The sequence below is a fragment of the Ananas comosus genome, unplaced genomic scaffold (genome assembly GCF_001540865.1).
Source record: "Ananas comosus cultivar F153 unplaced genomic scaffold, ASM154086v1, whole genome shotgun sequence".
NCBI lineage: Eukaryota > Viridiplantae > Streptophyta > Magnoliopsida > Poales > Bromeliaceae > Ananas > Ananas comosus.
The window spans coordinates 9,285-28,969 of record NW_017890692.1 but is presented as its reverse complement, the minus strand read 5'-3'; the positions used below and the strand labels follow the sequence as shown (position 1 = coordinate 28,969).

General features: G+C 31.8%; 1 protein-coding gene across 2 annotated transcripts; it reads left to right on the top strand.

Annotated features, from left to right (window-relative positions):
• Positions 1–9,700: 9,700 nt before the first annotated feature.
• On the top strand, positions 9,701–15,936 carry LOC109704103 (phosphoglycerate mutase-like protein 1). Of its 2 annotated transcripts, XM_020224835.1 has the most exons (9): positions 9,706–10,217; positions 10,337–10,444; positions 11,328–11,407; positions 12,850–13,012; positions 13,436–13,510; positions 13,624–13,712; positions 13,809–13,928; positions 15,307–15,351; positions 15,443–15,936. In XM_020224835.1, exons 1-9 carry the CDS (start codon positions 10,158–10,160, stop codon positions 15,555–15,557), a joined length of 855 nt encoding a protein of 284 aa, XP_020080424.1. In that variant the 5' UTR covers positions 9,706–10,157; the 3' UTR covers positions 15,558–15,936. The 2 variants fall into 2 exon arrangements, with proteins under 2 accessions (XP_020080425.1, XP_020080424.1); XM_020224836.1 differs by lacking the exon at positions 15,307–15,351 and having other exon boundaries at positions 9,701–10,217.
• The last annotated feature ends 3,749 nt before the right edge of the window (positions 15,937–19,685 follow it).

Genomic DNA, 19,685 nt, shown 5'->3' with positions numbered 1-19,685 from the left:
TGTACCTTGTAGCACTGACACATAAAGATCTTTTGTCCTGCAACTTTCCAAAACAATGTACGTATTTTAGGGTTGTCATCGAGCCGAACATGAGTGAGATTCGAACACAGAGTGAACTGAGACCGGCTTGTACTTTTTAGTTTGTTAAACGAGCCGAACACGAGTTAGCTCGTTAAAATATCGAGCTCATAAATTCAGATTGTGTTTGGCTTATTAACTAGCCGAACATAAATTGGCACGTGAACATAAGTTAAATTGTCAGCACTACTACTAGCTAGAAAGTTGAAAGAAAATTAAAAAAATTAAAATCTTAATTATTAAAACTTATAAAATATAGTTCTTTTTATATTCCAGCCGGCCTAAAATCCAAATAGTGATAATTTACAATATATATATATATATATATAGAGAGAGAGAGAGAGAGAGAGAGAGAGTAGAGCTACTATGCTTTCGAAAGTATATGAGAGTTTGTGCTTCCAACTTTTTGGCCTTGGATCAATCCTTTTGATCATTTCTGACCTTTAGATTAATATTATTATCCTAGGTTGACTACTCAATCTTAAAGTGGACTACTATCATCCCAATCTTACAATTTTTGATCCAAGGACAAAAAGTCGGAAGTACTAACTTTTATATATATACGCACACACATACGCGAGATATATCGAGTTGAATACGAGTGAGCTGACTCTAGTTTATGTTCGGCTCGTTAAGATTTCGAGCTGTTCATATTCGGCTTATTTATTTAAACAAATGATCTTTTCCGAACTCATGTTGAGCCAAATACGAGCTGGCTCCCAAACAACAAGCTGAATTGCCAGCTCTAACATATTTTGCACAACAGCAGCATAGCTCTTAAATGAAACTATATTTACAAAAAGAAAACTATGAAATGTGTTAATTTCATTGGAAAAACAGTTCAAATGAAACTATATTTACAAAAAGAAAACTATGAAATGTGTTAATTTCAATGGAAAAACAGTTCAAATGAAACTATATTTACAAAAAGAAAACTATGAAATGTGTTAATTTTACTGGAAAAACTGGTCAATAAAGGGGCTAGTTGAGAAAAAGAAGCATCACTAATAATATAAGATGCCATAGAAGTTCTTAACTCCAAGCATATAATAAAGTTTCAAAAAAAAAAAAAAAGAAAAAAAAAGGAAAAAGGAAAATCCAAGCATTTGCAGTCAAGATCAGAGAGAGCCTACTAATTAGAATGGAAAAGAGTTGTCAAAATAGTAAAAAACTTATTTCTTCAACTCACAATTAAAACCTTTTTAAAGATTAAAGATTAAAGATTAAAGATTAAATCCTGGTAAAACAACATCAACTCACCTCTTGAATATGTTGAAGAGAACAAAAGTTACAAGTGGGGGGAAGTGGAGAATCCAAAATGGATTACAGCTGCATCTGTCCCTGCACCTTTAAGAAGAATTTTTTTTCATCAATGTTTTTGCTCAATTCCTCTACAGGTGCAGGTGCAAATGCAGCTATATCAAAGCATTTTGGCCATGAAACATCATTAGAAGGAATTAATATATTCATCTATATATGCTCTAGAGAGAGAGAGATAGAGAGAGAGGGAGAGAGAGCTCAGAAAAAACTGCAACTTATCTCAACATTTATAGAGAGTCCAAGTTATGTATGAGGACAAGAACTTACTTCTAGACATTGTAAGAAGATTACCAACTGTATCTAGCGCAGTTGAGAAAGAGTTTGGTAGTTGATGCGTCTAATTATTTTATATTTCTATCTTAGTTTATTTTTTTTTAAAAAAAAATGAAATGAGTATCATGCTAGTTTTCTCTCCCCAAAAATGCTATTCAATTATTAAATTTATAGTTCATATGTTTTCAGTGTCGAATTATATTAAGTATGACTCGTCAAATTTACTAAAAATGTATAGCAATCAAAATTTACTAAAAGTTAAATATGTTTAAAATACTTAATAATTATTAAAATATATTAAAAAAATATCAAAATCAGCTATCTATAATCATAAATAAATTAATAATTATATAATAATATAGTATTTTATTTGGATTGGAAATTTTGCAAGGCGCTGATTAGTATTCCTGACCCGCCCCGTTCCCGCAAGTGGGAAAAATTTCCGCCCGTTTTCGTCCTCGCGGGGACAAAATTCTCTTCATTTCAGCTCCATTCAAGGCCAATTCCCTCATGAAGATCTAGAACTACAGAAAAAATTATCTTTTTTTTTTTTTTTTTTTTTTGGTATCAGGTAATTTCAATTTCCATAGAAAATGGACAATGATGATCTTTATTAGAAGGCCGTGATGAATAAAAAAAAAAGGTTAATTGCGTGCAGTTTTCTGTAAATATATTGAATATCAGATATTGCGTGCAGTTTTCTGTAAATATATTGAATAAAAAAAAGATTAATTGCGCGCAGCGTTTGGTTAGGGGATAGGGATAGGAATAGGCTCTTATCCCCCCTTTATACCCAAACGCTAATTTTTTATCCGAGAATAGTAGTTTTCAGTTATCCCCACCAACACCTCCATTTTCTATATAAAACTATCTAAAATTATTCTTATTCCCGGGAACAACCCAATTTTCATCCAAACACTAATTTTCTTATCCCCATACTTGTACTTATCCCTGTAATAGCTAGTTCTTGCTTATACCCGAACCAAACGGTACCTAGTATAAAATTCAACTCTTCGTATTTATTCCTACGAAAATCCTAACGTTCTTAAATATACTCCTGCAGTTAGAATATATTAGAAAAATATAGTTAACCATAAGTAAAATACTTAGTCCTGGTAGTGAACGATGTAAATTGAACTTTTTATCCCTAAAATGATCATTGAAAATTTTTTGGGAGAATATTTCTGTACAGTTCTAACAGTTGGGACTTTTGGAGGGATATATTTATGATAATAAAAATATCATTTCATTTATTTTTTGTTAAAAACTAAACAGTGCTCTAATGGTAACAAATCAGAGGAACAAATATGAATGTCACTGGACTTTTGCATAGATGAATATGAAAAGTTAAAATTTTGTTGTGATATATTTACTATTCGATATGTTTATAGGGATCTATATAAAATTAACACAAAAAAATGCTAAATTATATAAAACCCTCCTATCAAAATTCGATTTTTCACTTTCCCCCCCTACTATTTAAAAACCTACATTTTGCCCCTTGTAAAATGAAAATTGTACACTTCGCTCTTTGGCCGTTAGTAATACGTTAGGGTTTCGTTTATAGAATATTATTATATTTTTTTTTTATATCAAAAATGCTCTCAGCTTTCTCTCCTGTGAACATGATGAGGAGAAAAATGGTGAGATGCAAAATGATCATTTATCATCACAGCTCACATCATACTGTCCTGTGAATATTTTTTATTTTATAATGAGGTAAAATATAAATTTTTAAATGATAAAAAGAGAAAATGTAAAATTAAATTTTGACACGAGAGTTTTCTGTAATTTAGCCAAAAAAAAAGAAAAAGAAAAAAAAGAAGAGAGTTGTTCTCTGTGAACTGTTGGATTTCTTTCTCACGCGTTAGAGAGGGTGGGAGCACGTGCGATGGGCCCTGCCCGGAGCACGTGACGCACTTGAGCACTTCACGTGGGTGGTGCGCGAGAGGAGCCAATGAGGAGGCGGCAACTCGGATGCGGCCAAGTGGAAGCACGAGGTCCGTTCGTTTGGAGCCCTGAAAATGCACGGGACCACTAGTGACACGTGGAGCTTCTGTTCTGAATTCTGATGAATGGAATAATAAATTTTATGAATTTAAAAATTTTATATAATTTTTTAAAGGGGGCAATTGCTTATATACTCCTGAAAAGTTTCTGACTTTTTGATTTACCCCTCTTAGAAAGTTAATATTGAAAATATCCTCTTTATATTCCAACCTATTTCTAATATACCCCTAGAGTTAAAATCTGTTAATTAATTCTGTTAATTCTGTAAAATTACTATTTTGCCCTTTCAAATATACCCTTCCACCATCACTGACTTTCTTATTTGCCCTTAAAGTCAGGGGCAAAAGAGTATTTTGACTTTTGGTCTTTTCCAATATACCTCTCTACCGTCACCAATATTTCTTATTTACCCTTAAGTTAAGGGCAAAATTGGTATTTTAATTTTTTTTAACTGTGGTAGATGTTTAACTCACGTTTAACCTAAGTTAACTTAACAGGAGATAATTGCGGAGGTATTTTGCAATAACGGTGGAACATATGAGGGGTATTTTAGAAAGAAAAAAAAAGTAGGGGTAAATCGGATATTTTCAAACATATGAGGGGTATATAGGCAATTATCCATTTTCCGAAAAATATATAGAATAGCAAATATATCACTATAAAATTTAACTTTTCATATTTTATTTCTGCAAAAGTTCGGTAATATTCATATTTGCACCTATGATTTTTTAATGTTAGAGCACTTTTTAGTTTTAATAGAGGATAAATGAAATGACATTTTTATCCTCATAAATATATCATTTCAAAAGTCCCAACCGTTAGAATTATGCAAAAAAATCCTTCTAAAAATCTCCAATGATCATCTTCTTTCTTTCTGCCGTTACAAATAATATAAAAAGAGTAAAAAAGTCAATTTATCTCATTCACTAATTAGGGTTAAGTATTTTACCTATTGTTAACAATATTTTTCTAATGGATCCTTACAGTAGGGATATATTTGAAAACGTTAGGATTTTTATAGGAATAAATATGAAAAGTTGAATATTTGATGCGTTCAGAGGAAGAGGTATGCAATTAATCCTAAATTTTATTTTTCATGGTCATTTATTTTAGAATTACTTTAAGTCTCAAACCCTAATATATATTTTTTTAAAATTTTTTGTATCTAACCACCATCCAAAATATTAAAACCACCAGGTTAAGATGTTTGATGATCATCATCAGCATGCCTCATAAACTGTACTTTAGTTTTGATGATCAGTATCTGTTGGCATTCGGTTAAATCGAATCGGGTACGCCCATAAGCGGGTTCGATCCGACGGATGTTATGTTATCTAATTGGATTAGAATTAATCTCGCTTTCAAATTGGAAAGTTAGTTAGAGATAAATCCTAGTCATATTAGGATAACAATTAATAACCGATTTGGCCTTATCTCTAACGCCATTAGGATTTTGGAATTCCTTATAAATATGCGGGCGATCCCACATAACGTTATATACACGAAAGAACGGAAAAAGAGAGAGAATAAGAAAATAATAGAGAGAAACCACATCCTCCATTGACCTATTATTCTAGAGGGACTTGTACGGTGGATTTGTGATCGCGCTCGTTTGTAGTTCGATCCACCGCGAGTTCGTGGAGCGTGAGAAGATATTCAAGGACGATCCGAGGACACGTGAATCAATCTAAACGATCCAGGCTCATCGCGTTGTTGCGCGAATCGCTTCCGCAAAAAGGTACGAACGAATACTTCCGCTGCGTTCTACAGTATCTTTAAAATTAAAATTAATCTGATAAACATGATCAACAACAATACTTAAACAAGTTTAAAATAGTTGTAAAATTTGATTTAATATATACAGTTTTAAAATATAAAAAAAAGCACATCAAACTATATAATTCTTAAACTATTATCATTATTTTACATTTTTAGGAGTGTGGTGTATAAGACGTAGCTAGTCAGTTTTTAGTTGAATGTTAACCCGAACTGAATTTTTCGGCTTTATAACTTTTTTTTTGGATCAAACCGAAAACCAATCGAATCGAATTTTTTTTTTTTGTTCGCTTTGGTCAGTTTGATCGGTTTCGGCCTTTCTAAATTGGGCTTTAAGGATTATAATATAGCTAACAATTTAGATTTGTTTGATTTAAAGAATTCAAACCATGTATAATCAAATTTAATTTATACTCAAAAAACTAACACAAAATAATAGTAAAAAATTTTGTTAGACTCCATGGAAAATTTTATTTTACATTTTAAAATATTTTAAAAGTTAATATATATATATATATAGAGAGAGAGAGAGTGAGGCTACTATGCTATCGGAAGCACGGAGCCTTCCATGCTTCCAGTTCGTTTTCAATGTTGCGACTTTCGAATCGTCGATCGACTCCGTTAAACTTGATTTAGAGTATTTGGAGTACCTAGAAAATAAATTTTATTATTTTTCGATATCATTTGCCTAGTGATCGAATGGGCTAAAAATCAACAAATTTCAATGACCGTAGTGAGCCGTTTGCAAGTTTAACAGTATAGAAATATCCAAACCACGTGAAATTTTGATAGATCAAACCGAACCGTTTAAACCGATAAACCAGTCTTATTTATCGAACTAGATCAGTTAGGTTTGGCAATTTGGGTTTACCCGAACACTGCTTATCCTTAGACGCAAGTAATAGTTTCTGGGTAAAAACGTACATAACTTACTTCAACTATAGACCAGTTTGGATCGGTTACCCAACCTTTCAATTTACTTGACTTGAGCTAGTTAACAAAACTTTGATTTCAAAATTAATCTGAATGCGTTGTTTTTCTTTACATATTTAGTTAGCATACTCGTGCAATTCGCACAACTGTAAATTCACCAAAGTAAGTAATTAATTTAAATTTTAAAACCACAATATTTTTGACCGATTTAAATTAAATAAATTGAAAGATTAGATAATAAAATTAAAAATTTGAATGATTATATAGTCAGTTCAAAATTATTTATAGTTTAGATAAATTTGAGTGCGTCTGGAATGCTTCTGGAAGTACAGAGCGCTCCGTGCTTCCAAATTGTTTTCGATGTTCGGACTTTCGAATCGACGATCGGCTCCGTTAGACTTGATCTAGAGTATTTGAAGTATCTACAAAATAAATTTTGCGATTTTTCGATATCATTTGCCTAGTGATCGAAGTGGCTCAAAATCAATAATTTTTAACGGCTGAAAATAAAAATCTTACAAAATATGATGATATGACATTAAAATTTTAGATCAAAGCTATTGATCTTATTTTATACGGTATAAAGAATTTTCTATCAAAATTTCGTGTGATTTGGATATTTTTCCACCGTTAAACTTGCAAACGGCTCATTACGGCCTTTAAAATTATTGATTTTGAGCCACTTCGATCACTAAGCAAATGATATCGAAAAATCGCAAAATTTATTTTCTAGGTACTTCAAATACTCTGGATCAACTCTAACGGAGCCGATCGTCGATTCGAAAGTCCGAACATCGAAAACAACTTAAAAAATGGAGGGCTCCGTACTTCCAGAAGCATACCAGCCCACTCGATAAATTTTATAAGTTGTTATTTAGTTTTTGTTGAGAGGATTACCACCTGGGGAACAAAATCGTTGGGCGGCTTGCCTTTTTCTTTTTAATTTTTTTTTTTTCTTTTTTTTTTTTTTTTTTTTTTTTTCACACCAACAAATCTGACAGCATGAGATTTGGGATAAGGCAGACTTTATAAGCGGCATACAAATTTTGCTCATTCATCAAATATGATCAGTTTCAATGTAACCTGTTTTAAAAAAAAGAGCATATTTAGTAGTTATAACATACGGAACATTTTTGACCGCCGCATATGGAGTGATTAGGATTTTAGGAGTTAGGATTTAAAATTTAAGATAATGATGTTGGTGTTTAATTAGTAATTAACATTTAGAGTGTAATAATAATAATAATAACGCTATGTCATCAACAATCTTGTAGAGTATCTTCGAGAATACCCGTAGCAGCACTCTAAGAATAAATGTGTTATTGGAGGTGAGGCGTCCACATGTGCCTCTCCTAAAATGTGCTATGCAATATTATTTTGTATACAAAAAATTTCTGCACACGAAATCGCATTTTAGTTTCCGTCCTACTTAGACGTTACGGCGGCCGTCATAATTGAAAGTTCTGCATGCAGTCTTGTCCTGTGAAAACCTCTCTTGACTATGAGCAGAAAGTAATATTGGAGCATCTGAATCATTGAGAAATGTCCGAGGGATAATGAATGGAGGCTGTGTCTGGTTGCACGTAGTTGCTACTGTATTACAGATCTAACTACATGCGAAGCCGATTCCATTGTTCAAATTACTGCATTATCATTTTGAAATTGGAGCTGCAAGACGAGGCTTAGGGTGCGTTTGGTTTGATGTAAAAGTAGGTGGAAAGAAAACTTTTTGGTAGAAAAATGGTTTACGGTTCATTTGGTTCAACGTACAAAAATTTTCCGTAAAGAACAATTTTACAGATTTGGAGGAAAGTTCTCCCTTTCGTTTTTCTCGCGAGAGCGATGGAAACGAAAAAGAAGAGGAAAAAATGCAGCTCATCGCAGCAGATTTACGCTATATATATATAGTATTTTATTTTTATATAAAGATATTATTATATAATATTTTATTTATAAATTTGCAATTATTTATTAATATCCCAAGATATATAACTCTTATATATATATTATGTAATATGATTATTATAATTTTAATCTATAAATATAAATAATAATAATAATAAATATATGTAGTATAGTAATTGTTATATATTAATAATATATATAATAAAAATATATTAAATAGTTTTTTTTTTTCTCAACCAAACAATCGTAATGAAAAACTTTTTTTTCTTTTTTTCCCAAGTCAAACACTAAAGAACGTAAAATTTGTTCTCCACTAAAAAAAAATTTTTCACCGAAATTTTTTTTTTCATAATTTTACATGGAACCAAACACACCCTTACCTACGGCAGAACAAACTATATCCAAATTAACCGTAGTTTTATTCGGCAGTAGTTAAAAAAAATGAAATCTTAAATAAAATACGTTTTTTTTCATTTGATGCATTTGAATTCTAACGGCTAGAACTGCATAAAATGGCTTCACTATGCAGTTGAAAATACGCCTAATTTAGCTGTAGTTTTAATTTTAACAAGTAGAGAGAGAAAAGAACTTAGAATAAAAAATAAACTCACCTCCCAAATTATCTTTTAAATAAAAAATAATTTTTCTTCTACTTGAGGAGTAATCTCACTAACCTATATTTAAAATGATAAAATTTATAAGTACAATTTCGAGCAAAGTGCAGCTAAATATATTATTCATAATTATAGAATTTTCTGCTAAATCCAATCTAATAAGATACATATAATTATAATTGCTATATTTTCAACTGTATCTTTCTCTAACTATCCCATGTTTACAATTACATCCAACCAAATAGCCAACAATTGCGTTATATGGGCCCTAACAATTGCGTTCTAGGGGTTTAAAGTTGTAGATTAATGAGTGTTTCAATTTGTTTATATGCATGAAAGAGGGCTTTTTTACATGCAGCCCCTCTTAAACTTTTTTTTTTTAATAAATAATCCCAGCAAATTTATATTTATAAAAATGACTTTTTTCTCGCCACGCAAAAACCATGTTGAAATTTCAAGCGAACAAAATAAAAAAATTACCATATTTTCTTTGTCTTAGCAACGCGCGCTGTACCATATTCTTTTTACCTTAGCAGCACATAGACCAAGTTAAAGAGAATATAGTAAATCAATTTACCGTGTTTAAATACGATAAATAAATTACCATGTTCAACTTGCCGCTATGACGCTTGCGTAATAATGAAAGAGTCATTCTTACAAATATAAATTTATTATTTACAAATAATAATAATAATAAGAGGAGGCTAAACACAAAATAAAAAAAAGAGGAGCAAAAATGTAATATCTTGAAGTAACAAAAAATAATAAGTTGAATAGTTGTAGGACTAGGATACATAAAACTAACGAAACCTGAATGGTGCATATCAGATACGTGCAGATTTCTGCATCAAAAGTTGGATTTGCACAATGAATCACTTCTATTTTAATTAGAAATAGATGGGAGAAAAAGGAGAGGTTAGTGGAGGAAAGAGGGAAAGAAGTTGCAGGAGAAGGATAAAGCAACAGGTGAAATGAAGAAGACGAGAAGAAGGCTACATGATCTAAAATTTACGGTCAAAAATGAGTAACGTCTAATTACAATACAAAGTAGTCATATCATCTAGTATTTGTGGCTCATTTGTCATATCACGTACTTCACTGCTAAAAGTGGTGAATATATTTTGTATGAAGTGACGGAAATGCTTGTTTGTTGGCAATTCCTCAAACGTATTTTGGTGATGTTCTTGGTATTTGCAAGTTTCTTCAACTAACGCTCTAGGAATTTTCCATGACTTATTTCCTGCAGAAATGGCTGGAAGTACTGGTTCAACCCTTTATCCGTCGCACCGTTGTAAAACTCTTCACCTGGTCCGTGATGATTGATTGTTTAGATGTGACGACTGAATGTCTCACAATAATAATCTTATATACATCCCTGTGGCCCTTCTACTTTAGCTTGCATTTGATTATGCTCAAAATATGCTCAGGTCAGGCATGCACAGGGAATCCATAATGTGAAGGGTGAAAATGACCATAAAGAATATTCATCTCCTGAACTATTTGACGCTCATCTTTCCCCGCTTGGGTGGGAGCAGGTAGGTTTTCATGCTTTTGTGATACAAACGAAGAGTGTACAATAATTAGACATATATGTATGTTTTTGTCTCACACTTCATTTTCACTGGTTGCACGTTTTGGGTATGATGAATTTGTTGCGTTGTATTAAATGCTGAGGAAGTGGTTGGATCGGTTACATCTCCATTCACTCTATGTGGTTAGATTGTCTTTTACAAGAGAAGGGTCAGTGGAAGTGCAAGGAACTGACTTGCCCTCAGACCATGCATTCTTTTTTTCTGCAATTTTTTTTGTCATTTTGGTAATCAACATTTCATAATAAGCTGTTTGCTCCTTCCGAAAGTTGGAATTCACATTTTGTACGTCAATAGATATTTACAAATATCCGTTAATAAGGAAACAAAACCTTATCAAATGTGCCACTGCTGCTGAAAATCCAAATCAAGCGTTTAGATCCGGGAAAGTATGAACCTGTGAGTTGCGTTAAGTTTTTTGCTGCTTTTGTGCTTTACGGAATCACCCGCTACCTAAGAATAATTTAAGGATATTGAATTCTGTTGATATTGACAAATTGGGCCGGCATAGATGGAGTTTATTCTAAATGACTATCTGGGACCTAACTCTTGGGTTTTTAGAAGAGCTTTTGCTATATTTTAAATCATTTAAACATATCTGCCATCAGGCATAGAAGGGATGCTATACTTAAACGTAAGTAAACATGAAAAGAAAATTTTGTGACGCCAACTGCTTCTTCCTACGTTCAGTACTTCCTCTGACTACGTTAGTACCGTTTAGATGTTCTGTTAGGTAATAGGAAGGTCAATAATTTGGTTCTTGCAACATTGTTTTTAATCTTTGCTCGTTATATTGTTAAGATTCCTTTGTGATTGTTCTATCCCACAGGTTAGTAATCTGCGAAAGCACGTTCATAAATGTGGGCTTGCCAAGAAGATTGATTTAGTAATTACTTCCCCTTTGCTAAGGTAAAGAAAGACCTTATCTTGAGTTGCATTTATTGTGCATGCTGCACTTCTGTTGAATTTTCTTCACAGTTTCCTTTTCAACTTATTAATTCTAGAAATAGTTGGTTGGCTATAACATCAAATGCTTTTATGCTTGAAAGGAATTTCTAGGATGCTAATATTGAACTTGATTGAAAATTCTCGTCTTGTTCAAGCTACATTTTGGCATGTTTTGTTGGTTCTTTTCTAAGCCCATTATGCAACCTGATGCATGGAAATTTGATAATCCAACATTTGGTAAGAACATGCTACATTGGAGCGCTCATGTTTTATCAAAGAAGACATACGTACGGCAGTCTCAAAGTTTTGGTCTAATGTGCATTCACGCAATGTCATGCCCCCCTCCGAGAAGCTCAGCTGGGGCATGTAGTAGCCTGCTTTGTTCTTGAAGGTGTTTGCATTTGTAACCCATTCGAGTATACAAGATGTAATTAGTTCTGTCTAACTCACACAGCTATTTTAGTTTAATATCAGGCCAATTACATACATAGAGTACATGATACATCTGTAAGGGATAAAAATTGCCGTACACTACAGCTATTCAAAAGTAGGCATATCATCAGTTGTGCTAATAAATGGTGTTGACTGTTGACAGTCGCAAGAGACCTGAAAGGAACTGCACATTAATTATGGGAGCTCACCTTTGATGACAATTGTTTTATGTTCCTAGCCCTCTACCTTGATCCAAACAGTTTGTTAATCTGCCATATAATACGTATTAAAGGTGAAGAGCTATTGGCTATCATGTGAATGTAATATGCGTCTTATTGTGAATGTAACATGTGTCTAACTATTCCATGGGACAACCCTCGATATGGTCTGGTCAACTTTTCAGGTGGATGTGACGAGCGTGGTGAGGCTTGATTGTACTTGATATATTCAGATTGTTTACACAGTGGGGTTGCTGGGTCGGCAGCTAAACAATGCGAGCACTGAGGGGATAACTGCAAAAAGTTTGTTGAGTCAGTTAATTGCACATCTCAATTTAAGTCAATCTGGTGGGGAGAGTAAGGCATCAAATTGCAACAAGGCTATGGGTGTCATCTGACTTTAGATTAGAACGGTTGATGATCTTATATCTGAAACAGTTGATTTGAACATCCTTTTTTCTTTTGTTGCAGCTCTTTTTTGGAGATTGTTAGTTGCTGCTGTCCTTGGATGTATTCATCCCTTTTTCATCAGTGTCACATAAAACATATGCCTCAAATAGGACAGCTGCATAGAATGTGCTAACTTTGATGAACTCCATTTGATTAGCACACTTCAATATTTATTGGGGATTAAGTTTCTTCATTCAATTTCTCCGTTGTTTAATTTATTAGCTCTAACAAGGCATGAAGGTGTCTGAACTCAACTGCAGATCAGACAAAACCGTGTTATGATAAGATTAACTTATGTTACAGGACAATGCAAACTGCAGTGGGGGTGTTTGGCGGCGAGAGTTACACTGATGGAATTAATGTGCCACCATTAATGGTAGAAAATGCTGGGAACAGTAACCATCTTGCAATTTCAAGTTTAAATTGCCCACCTTTTGTTGCAGTGGAGCAATGCCGAGAACACTTGGTATGCTTTTTTTTTTTTTGGATGAATAAAGATCCTTAAAAATCCTGTGAATTACCACAATGCTTTCTTCTCAACTACTTTATTAGGCGCATGTATATTTATATTCTATCTTTCACATTGACCGTTCTTTAGTCTTACTGGGTTCTTTGTGAGTATCACCGTGTTCTCTTGTATCTTAATTTTAAATGTTATTATGGTTCCATAGAGTAGGCTATTAAAGCTAGCTGATGGAGCTTGTTTAGATTCCTCCCTGATTTCTTTGTTTAGTTTGTTTTTCTTGTGCAGAAATGAACCTGGCATTTTCAACTTTTAATTACTTTATTTTGGATGAAAAAATGTTGCATTTTGCTGAAGCTAGTGGTGATGGTTCTACTTAAATTATGGGCTGTCTTTCTTAAGTTGAAAGGTTTGTGTTTTCTGCAGGGAGTTCACCCATGTGACAAGAGGAGGAGTATATCTGATTATCGTCCTCTTTTTCCTGCAATTGATTTTTCTTTGGCAAGTGCTCTTCTGCTATCAACTGAGAATTCCTTCATTATAATAATCAATGCCTGAGGACATTGCCTTTCTCATAGAAATATCTAATTTATAGGTTTGGCATTCTTTTACAGATAGAAAGTGATGAGGATGTTCTTTGGAAGGCTGATGTAAGAGAGAAAAATGAAGAAGTTGCATCCAGGGGAATGAAGTTCATCAATTGGTATATCTTCCTTCATATGAACTTTTGCTGAAATTCATCTAGGAGAATGAACTTTTGCTTCATATGATTGGTCTTGTATACTATTTGAATTTACAGGCTGTGGACGAGAGAAGAGAAAGAGATAGCAATCGTCACTCACAGTGGTTTTCTATTTCATACCTTAAGCAATTTTGGGAAGGATTGCCATCCCACCATTAAAGAGGAAATCTGCAAGCAGTAAGTGTCTCTCCGACTTTTCATTCTGTAATACTGGAGAATAACATTTACTCTCCCGCACTCTCTCTTTTGTTTTTTTGTCAGCCTAAACTTTTACGTCATGGACAACAGAAGATGTCTTGTTCATAATAAAGTTAGACGATAGGAAACTGAAATCAAGACTGTTGTATATCAAGTAGAGATAAAATTACTAGGGAAGTAACTTAATGTTTTAGCTAGGAGTGAGGAGCAACTAATTATCATCTCATATCCGACAATCGGTTGTTACGTAATGTTGGTACCACCCACTCTCTTGTGAGAGGTCTTGAGTTCAAAACAGGACCTCCTCCTGTCTCGATTTGACATCCTCAGCTACATTTACACGCCCCAATCTTCTCTTAATACACACCCTTATAAGATTTAGAAGCATGACAATCTGTCAAAGTGAATTCGTAGTACCACCATCTTCAGTGTTTTACTTTCTTTGCAGACCAAGAAGAACACCTTTGATGTAGTACCCTACAAAGTGGCTTTGACATCATCCTAAATAATAACTACCTGCATGTATTTGTGATTCGAATTGACCTATAGCCATACAGAACAAAATGTTTAAGCCGTAGTTACTGACACTAGCATGCTTGTCCTAACGTCCCATATTAGCCGGCACGGTGCTAGTGAGGTGCAACAAGTCCCATGTATTTACATCATAGCTTTTATCTCTGGAGGAATAATAAAGGATTTAGTTGTAAATATAATGTAGTAAAAAATACATGCAGATGGAAATACAGTAGTTTTAACTACACCCAGTTTGTTTGGTTCTCTGCAAATGCAATTACTGCAGTTATATTTTTTCTGTTTGGTAACTTGAAGTTGATAATTATATTTGTGAATCCTTATCACCTTTTACATAGAGCGGTGAGGTTACCTCTACCACATATAAGATAATTTTATGATTTTACAATTCATTTAAACTTTCTATTAATAAATAAACAAGCGGATATATATAATAGTTTTATATTTTTTTTAATAATTTTTCAACTTATCAATTGACTCAATTTAAAATTTTCAATATATTTAAATTTAATAGATAAACCAAAATTTATAAAATTTACTATGATTCTTTCTACTTTTTTGTGTTTGAATAATTGTATTTAATTCATTAGTCAACGTACATAATCAAATTCTATCAAATTTTACAAAAAAAAAACTATTGTTTAAAATCAGAATGAGATTTTAGAAAAGAGGTTGCTAAATACTTTGTTGACGAAAAATTCACTTTTGGCCCTAAATTTTGAAAATTTAGGCTAAATACGCCTATATCTTCCTAAGAGGATAGAAAGACTGATTTTTTTTCTTTTGGTAATTAGTATAATATATTAAGACCTTTGTTGTTCTACAGCTTTGCCAACTGTGAACTAAGAACCATGGTGCTAGTTGACAGAAGGTGAGATTTCTGTCTGAAATTTATTAGGTTTTCCTTCATTTACCATGCCTTGATTATGATGCTAGTGTTTCTCTATGATCCTGTTGTGCAGCATGCTTGGGTTGGATTCCTCCAATTCCAACTATCCTGGGAAGATTCCGCAGGGGCTCGATCTTCCAAGTGATGTTGCTCAGGAGAAGCAACCTGAGAAAAGTCATGCAAACTAGGACTGCGATACTGATATCAACATTTACCTACTGAGGCTTGCGAGGGGTTGATTTACAGACTCCCCTTGCTTCTGTGCTTGGCTTTTGAAGAGAGCTCAAATAAGTAGTTCCAGATATCTTTTTTGTTTTTTGTTTTTTTTTCTTTTCTTTTTTTTTCCAAAGCATTCATTGAGGTCTAACATATTCTGTTTCCCCTGTATTAGAATAAATGATTGCTCATCCAGATTCACATCATTGCATTGATTTTGTAAGTTCATGCAGCTCGAGATTATGCTCTGAAGTTGCTGAAAAGCAAATTCCGGAGCATTAAAGTTGTGTGATGGTACATCCTTTTGATGATGCTATGGTGTTGTTATGTGGTTAAACATAAGTTTCTCCAGTTCTTGCCTGTTGGGATTCCATGTTGACTGCCAATGCATCCGTTCGTTTTAAACTGCTGCTAACAATTGAGAGGGAGGCCAAAAAACATCATCGACCAATATTATTTTTCATACAAGACGAGTAAATAAATTACGAAGTGGGCAACTTGGACACGGTATTTCCAAAGTGGTGAGACCCCAATTTGGTCGCTGTTTGTCCGAGCCCACTCACCTACTTCAGAGGGCCGTGGCCAGTCACCAGTTCACCACCGATCGTAAGTTCGGAACCCCAAAAGGATGATTTCAGTATAAATGCCAACTACCCACCAAACGTGGAGCTGAGAGAGAAAAGAAAAAAAAAAGAAAAAAAGAGAGGGAAAAAGAAGGAAAGCTCCTCTCCATAAGATCCGGGGAGTGTGTGAGGGGACTTTTTTATAAACTAACCCTCTAGAATTTTAAAATTTACGAAATGATTCTTCCAAAATTATATTTGTAAAACTAATCTCTCTTTTGCCACTTAGGCGCAGGCGAAGATTTTTTTATAAAAGCGGTGAACGATTCACCGCCTTCAGTATGAGTTTATAATTAGCAAAGATGGTGAATAGTTTACCATTTTTTACTTATTTAGTATTTTTTCTATATCTCATATATAATCTTAACAATCTCATAAAAATTATAATAAATCACATATAATCTTAACAACCTAAAAATTTTAATAATCAATCTATACAATTCTAACATAAAAATTACAACAAATCACATATTATAATCTTAATGACCTGAAAATTCTGATAATCTATGCATATAATTCTAACAATCAAATAAAAATTTTAATACGCATACTAAAATCCTTACTCTTTTCTATTTCCATCTAACAACCTCACTTTTTTCTATTTTTCGATTATATGAGGATTATTAGAATTTTTATTTGATTGTTAGGATTGTATGGATAAATTATTATTATTTTTAGATTGTTAAAATTATATATGATTTGTTATAATTTTTATGTGGTTGTTAAAATTATATATGGGATATAAAAAAAATATTAAATAAGCAAAAGACGGTGAACTATTTACCGTCTTTACTAATTATATTAGTAAGACGGTGAACGATTCACCGCCTTTATAATAAAAAATTTTTCTCTGCCTATGTGGCGAAAGGAGAGTTAGTTTTACAAATATAATTTTTTGAGTGCTAGTTTACAAATTATAAAATTTTAGAGGGTTAGTTTATAAAAAAGTCCTGTGTGAGGACTGAGGAGTAGCAGACCATTGTTTCTTCTTCTTTTTATCACTTCACTATTATTATTATACTAGTCAGTGCACGTGCGTTGCACGTATAGATTTTTCTAATATAATTAAATAAATTAATAAATTAGTGAATAAATAATATTATATTTAAATAGTAATGTCAGATTTAAAAATTATAAAATATTACAAACTATAAACAAAATACTGGATAGAAAATATAGTAAAATAAAAACATAAATTTGAACATCCATACATGAAAATAGTTTAGATTAAAATGAAGTAATAAAAGAAGATTTAAATTCATTCTAATTTTATTGTCTTAGTTGTCGTCATCGATAATCTTTTTTTTTTTTTTTGAAAGCGAGAAAACTTTGACTCGGTGATATTCATCACTGATGCTTCGTCATCGTCTTCAAGAATTTTTCGATGAGTATAATTTAGAGAAAAAAAATCTTACTTATTGATTCAAATTTATATTTTTTATTTTGCTATATTTTCTATTAATTGAGTTATGAAATTTTGTTAGAAAAGAAAAAACAACTATTAGTTGAACAAATAAAACTTTCGATTGTATTCCTAGAAATATCAACGGTCAGGATGTAACCATTTGTTGTTATCACAAAATAAATGTCAAGTACTAAAGCAAAAGTTTTATTAAAATAACAAGATAAAAGTGATAATTAATTAAGGCTAAATTCCAGAAAATTTTCTGTCAAAATTCGATTTTTCACATTCCCCCCCTGTCATTTAAAAACCTACACTTTGCTCTCTTGTAAAATGAAAAATGTTCACTTCACTCCCTGCCGTTAGTGATCCGTTAGGTTCCGTTTATAAAATATTATTATATATTTTTTATGCAAAAAATGTCCTCAGCCTTCTCTCCTGTTGACAAAAATGATGAGAGGCAAAATGGTCATTTTGTCATCACAGTTTATACCGTACCCCCTATGACTATATTTTATTTTACAAGGGGGCAAAGTATAAGTTTTTAAATGACAGAGGAAAAAAATAAAAAATCGAATTTTGACAAGGAAGTTTTATGTAATTTAGCCATTAATTAATTATTTTATATCATATTTTAGAGAAGATAAGTAGTACCAATTTTATCGTATACAACTCACTCAAATATAAGTAAATAATCAATTTTAAAAAAAATTCAAAAAAAATACATATTAACAAAAAAAATTTAAAAAAATAATTTTACAAAACTAACTGTTCAGTAAGTGTATGAAGACCAATTAAATAAATATCACTAAATTGATTAAAATTTACATAATATTCAGGATATTTTCTTCTAATAGTTCTTTTCTCTTCAAATTCAAGTTCTAATTGATGTCATCGCCTATGGCAACTTATATAGAAAAAAAATAGAAATAATAAAAATAAATAATTTATAAATATTTAATAATTATTAATTGCATTTATTTAAAGTATACACTTTTTTATTCAACCTTTTTATTTTTTTAAGAAACCTCTTTCTTTCTTGGACAAAATATATCTCCTCAATCTCTTCGTTTTTTGGATAAATCTTTTCTTTTTTTAGAAAAGATACCTTTTCGTCAAAACTCTTAACTCTTCATTTCTTGGAGGAAATTTTTCGTATCTTGGAGAAGATACATCTCGATCCTTCACACCACATTTATCGGATGCTAAGACGATGAAGAAATCAAATATTAAATTTTTTATTTCTTTATTAATTGAAAAAATTCTAATATTTTGTTTGTAGAAGAAAATATTTAAATCTCCATTTCTCTGATGCTTTAAAGATAAAAGGATTGCACATAATTTTTTTCTTTCTCTACTAATTGAAGAAACTATAAACTATTCATTTCTATGAGCACATACATTTCTTGGGCACCACCTTCCTTAATGTACAGAAGAATAAAGTTCGTTGAACCATATATATAAAGCACAATCATTCTAATTGATAAATTTAAAATTACAATTTAAACCTCTATAATATGTGCTATTAGAAAAAACTATTTATAAAAATTATATTTTTTAAAAAAATTATTTTAAAATTTAAAATTAAATATAAACTATTTACTATTTTTTTTAATATTGGCTTATAGAGAATATCATACACAAGATGAATACTCTTTTCAATAAATCATTTACTTCCTATCAATAATAGAGGATGGAAAATGCCCACAACATCAACCATGAGCTAAAAAACTTTATCTATTAGAATTTAAATTTAAATCCAAACAATCAAACAAATTATATTTATCTATTTTGTGATTTTGCATTTTAAATTTTACATCACTGATTTTTAAAGGTTAACTCTGGTACACTACATTTTTTTTTGTAGCTTCCTCATCGAAATTCGCACTGTAATTTATGAGTTTATTGGAATAAAATCACAATTATATTTTGTATACAAGAGAAGGAAAAATATATTTAAATTTAAGTCCAAACAATTCAAAAAAAATTATATTTATCTATTATATGATTTCACATATTTAAATTTTGCTTTATTAATTTTCAGAAATGAGCTCTACTACACTATATATTTTTTC

Excerpts from the sequence above, each read along its gene's own strand:
- LOC109704103 (XM_020224835.1), top strand. The coding sequence starts at position 10,158 with ATGGCTGGAAGTACTGGTTCAACCCTTTATCCGTCGCACCGTTGTAAA. Across the intron at positions 13,013-13,435 it reads AGCAATGCCGAGAACACTTG|GGAGTTCACCCATGTGACAA; the intron begins GTATGCTTTTTT and ends TGTTTTCTGCAG. Across the intron at positions 13,511-13,623 it reads CTGCAATTGATTTTTCTTTG|ATAGAAAGTGATGAGGATGT; the intron begins GCAAGTGCTCTT and ends ATTCTTTTACAG.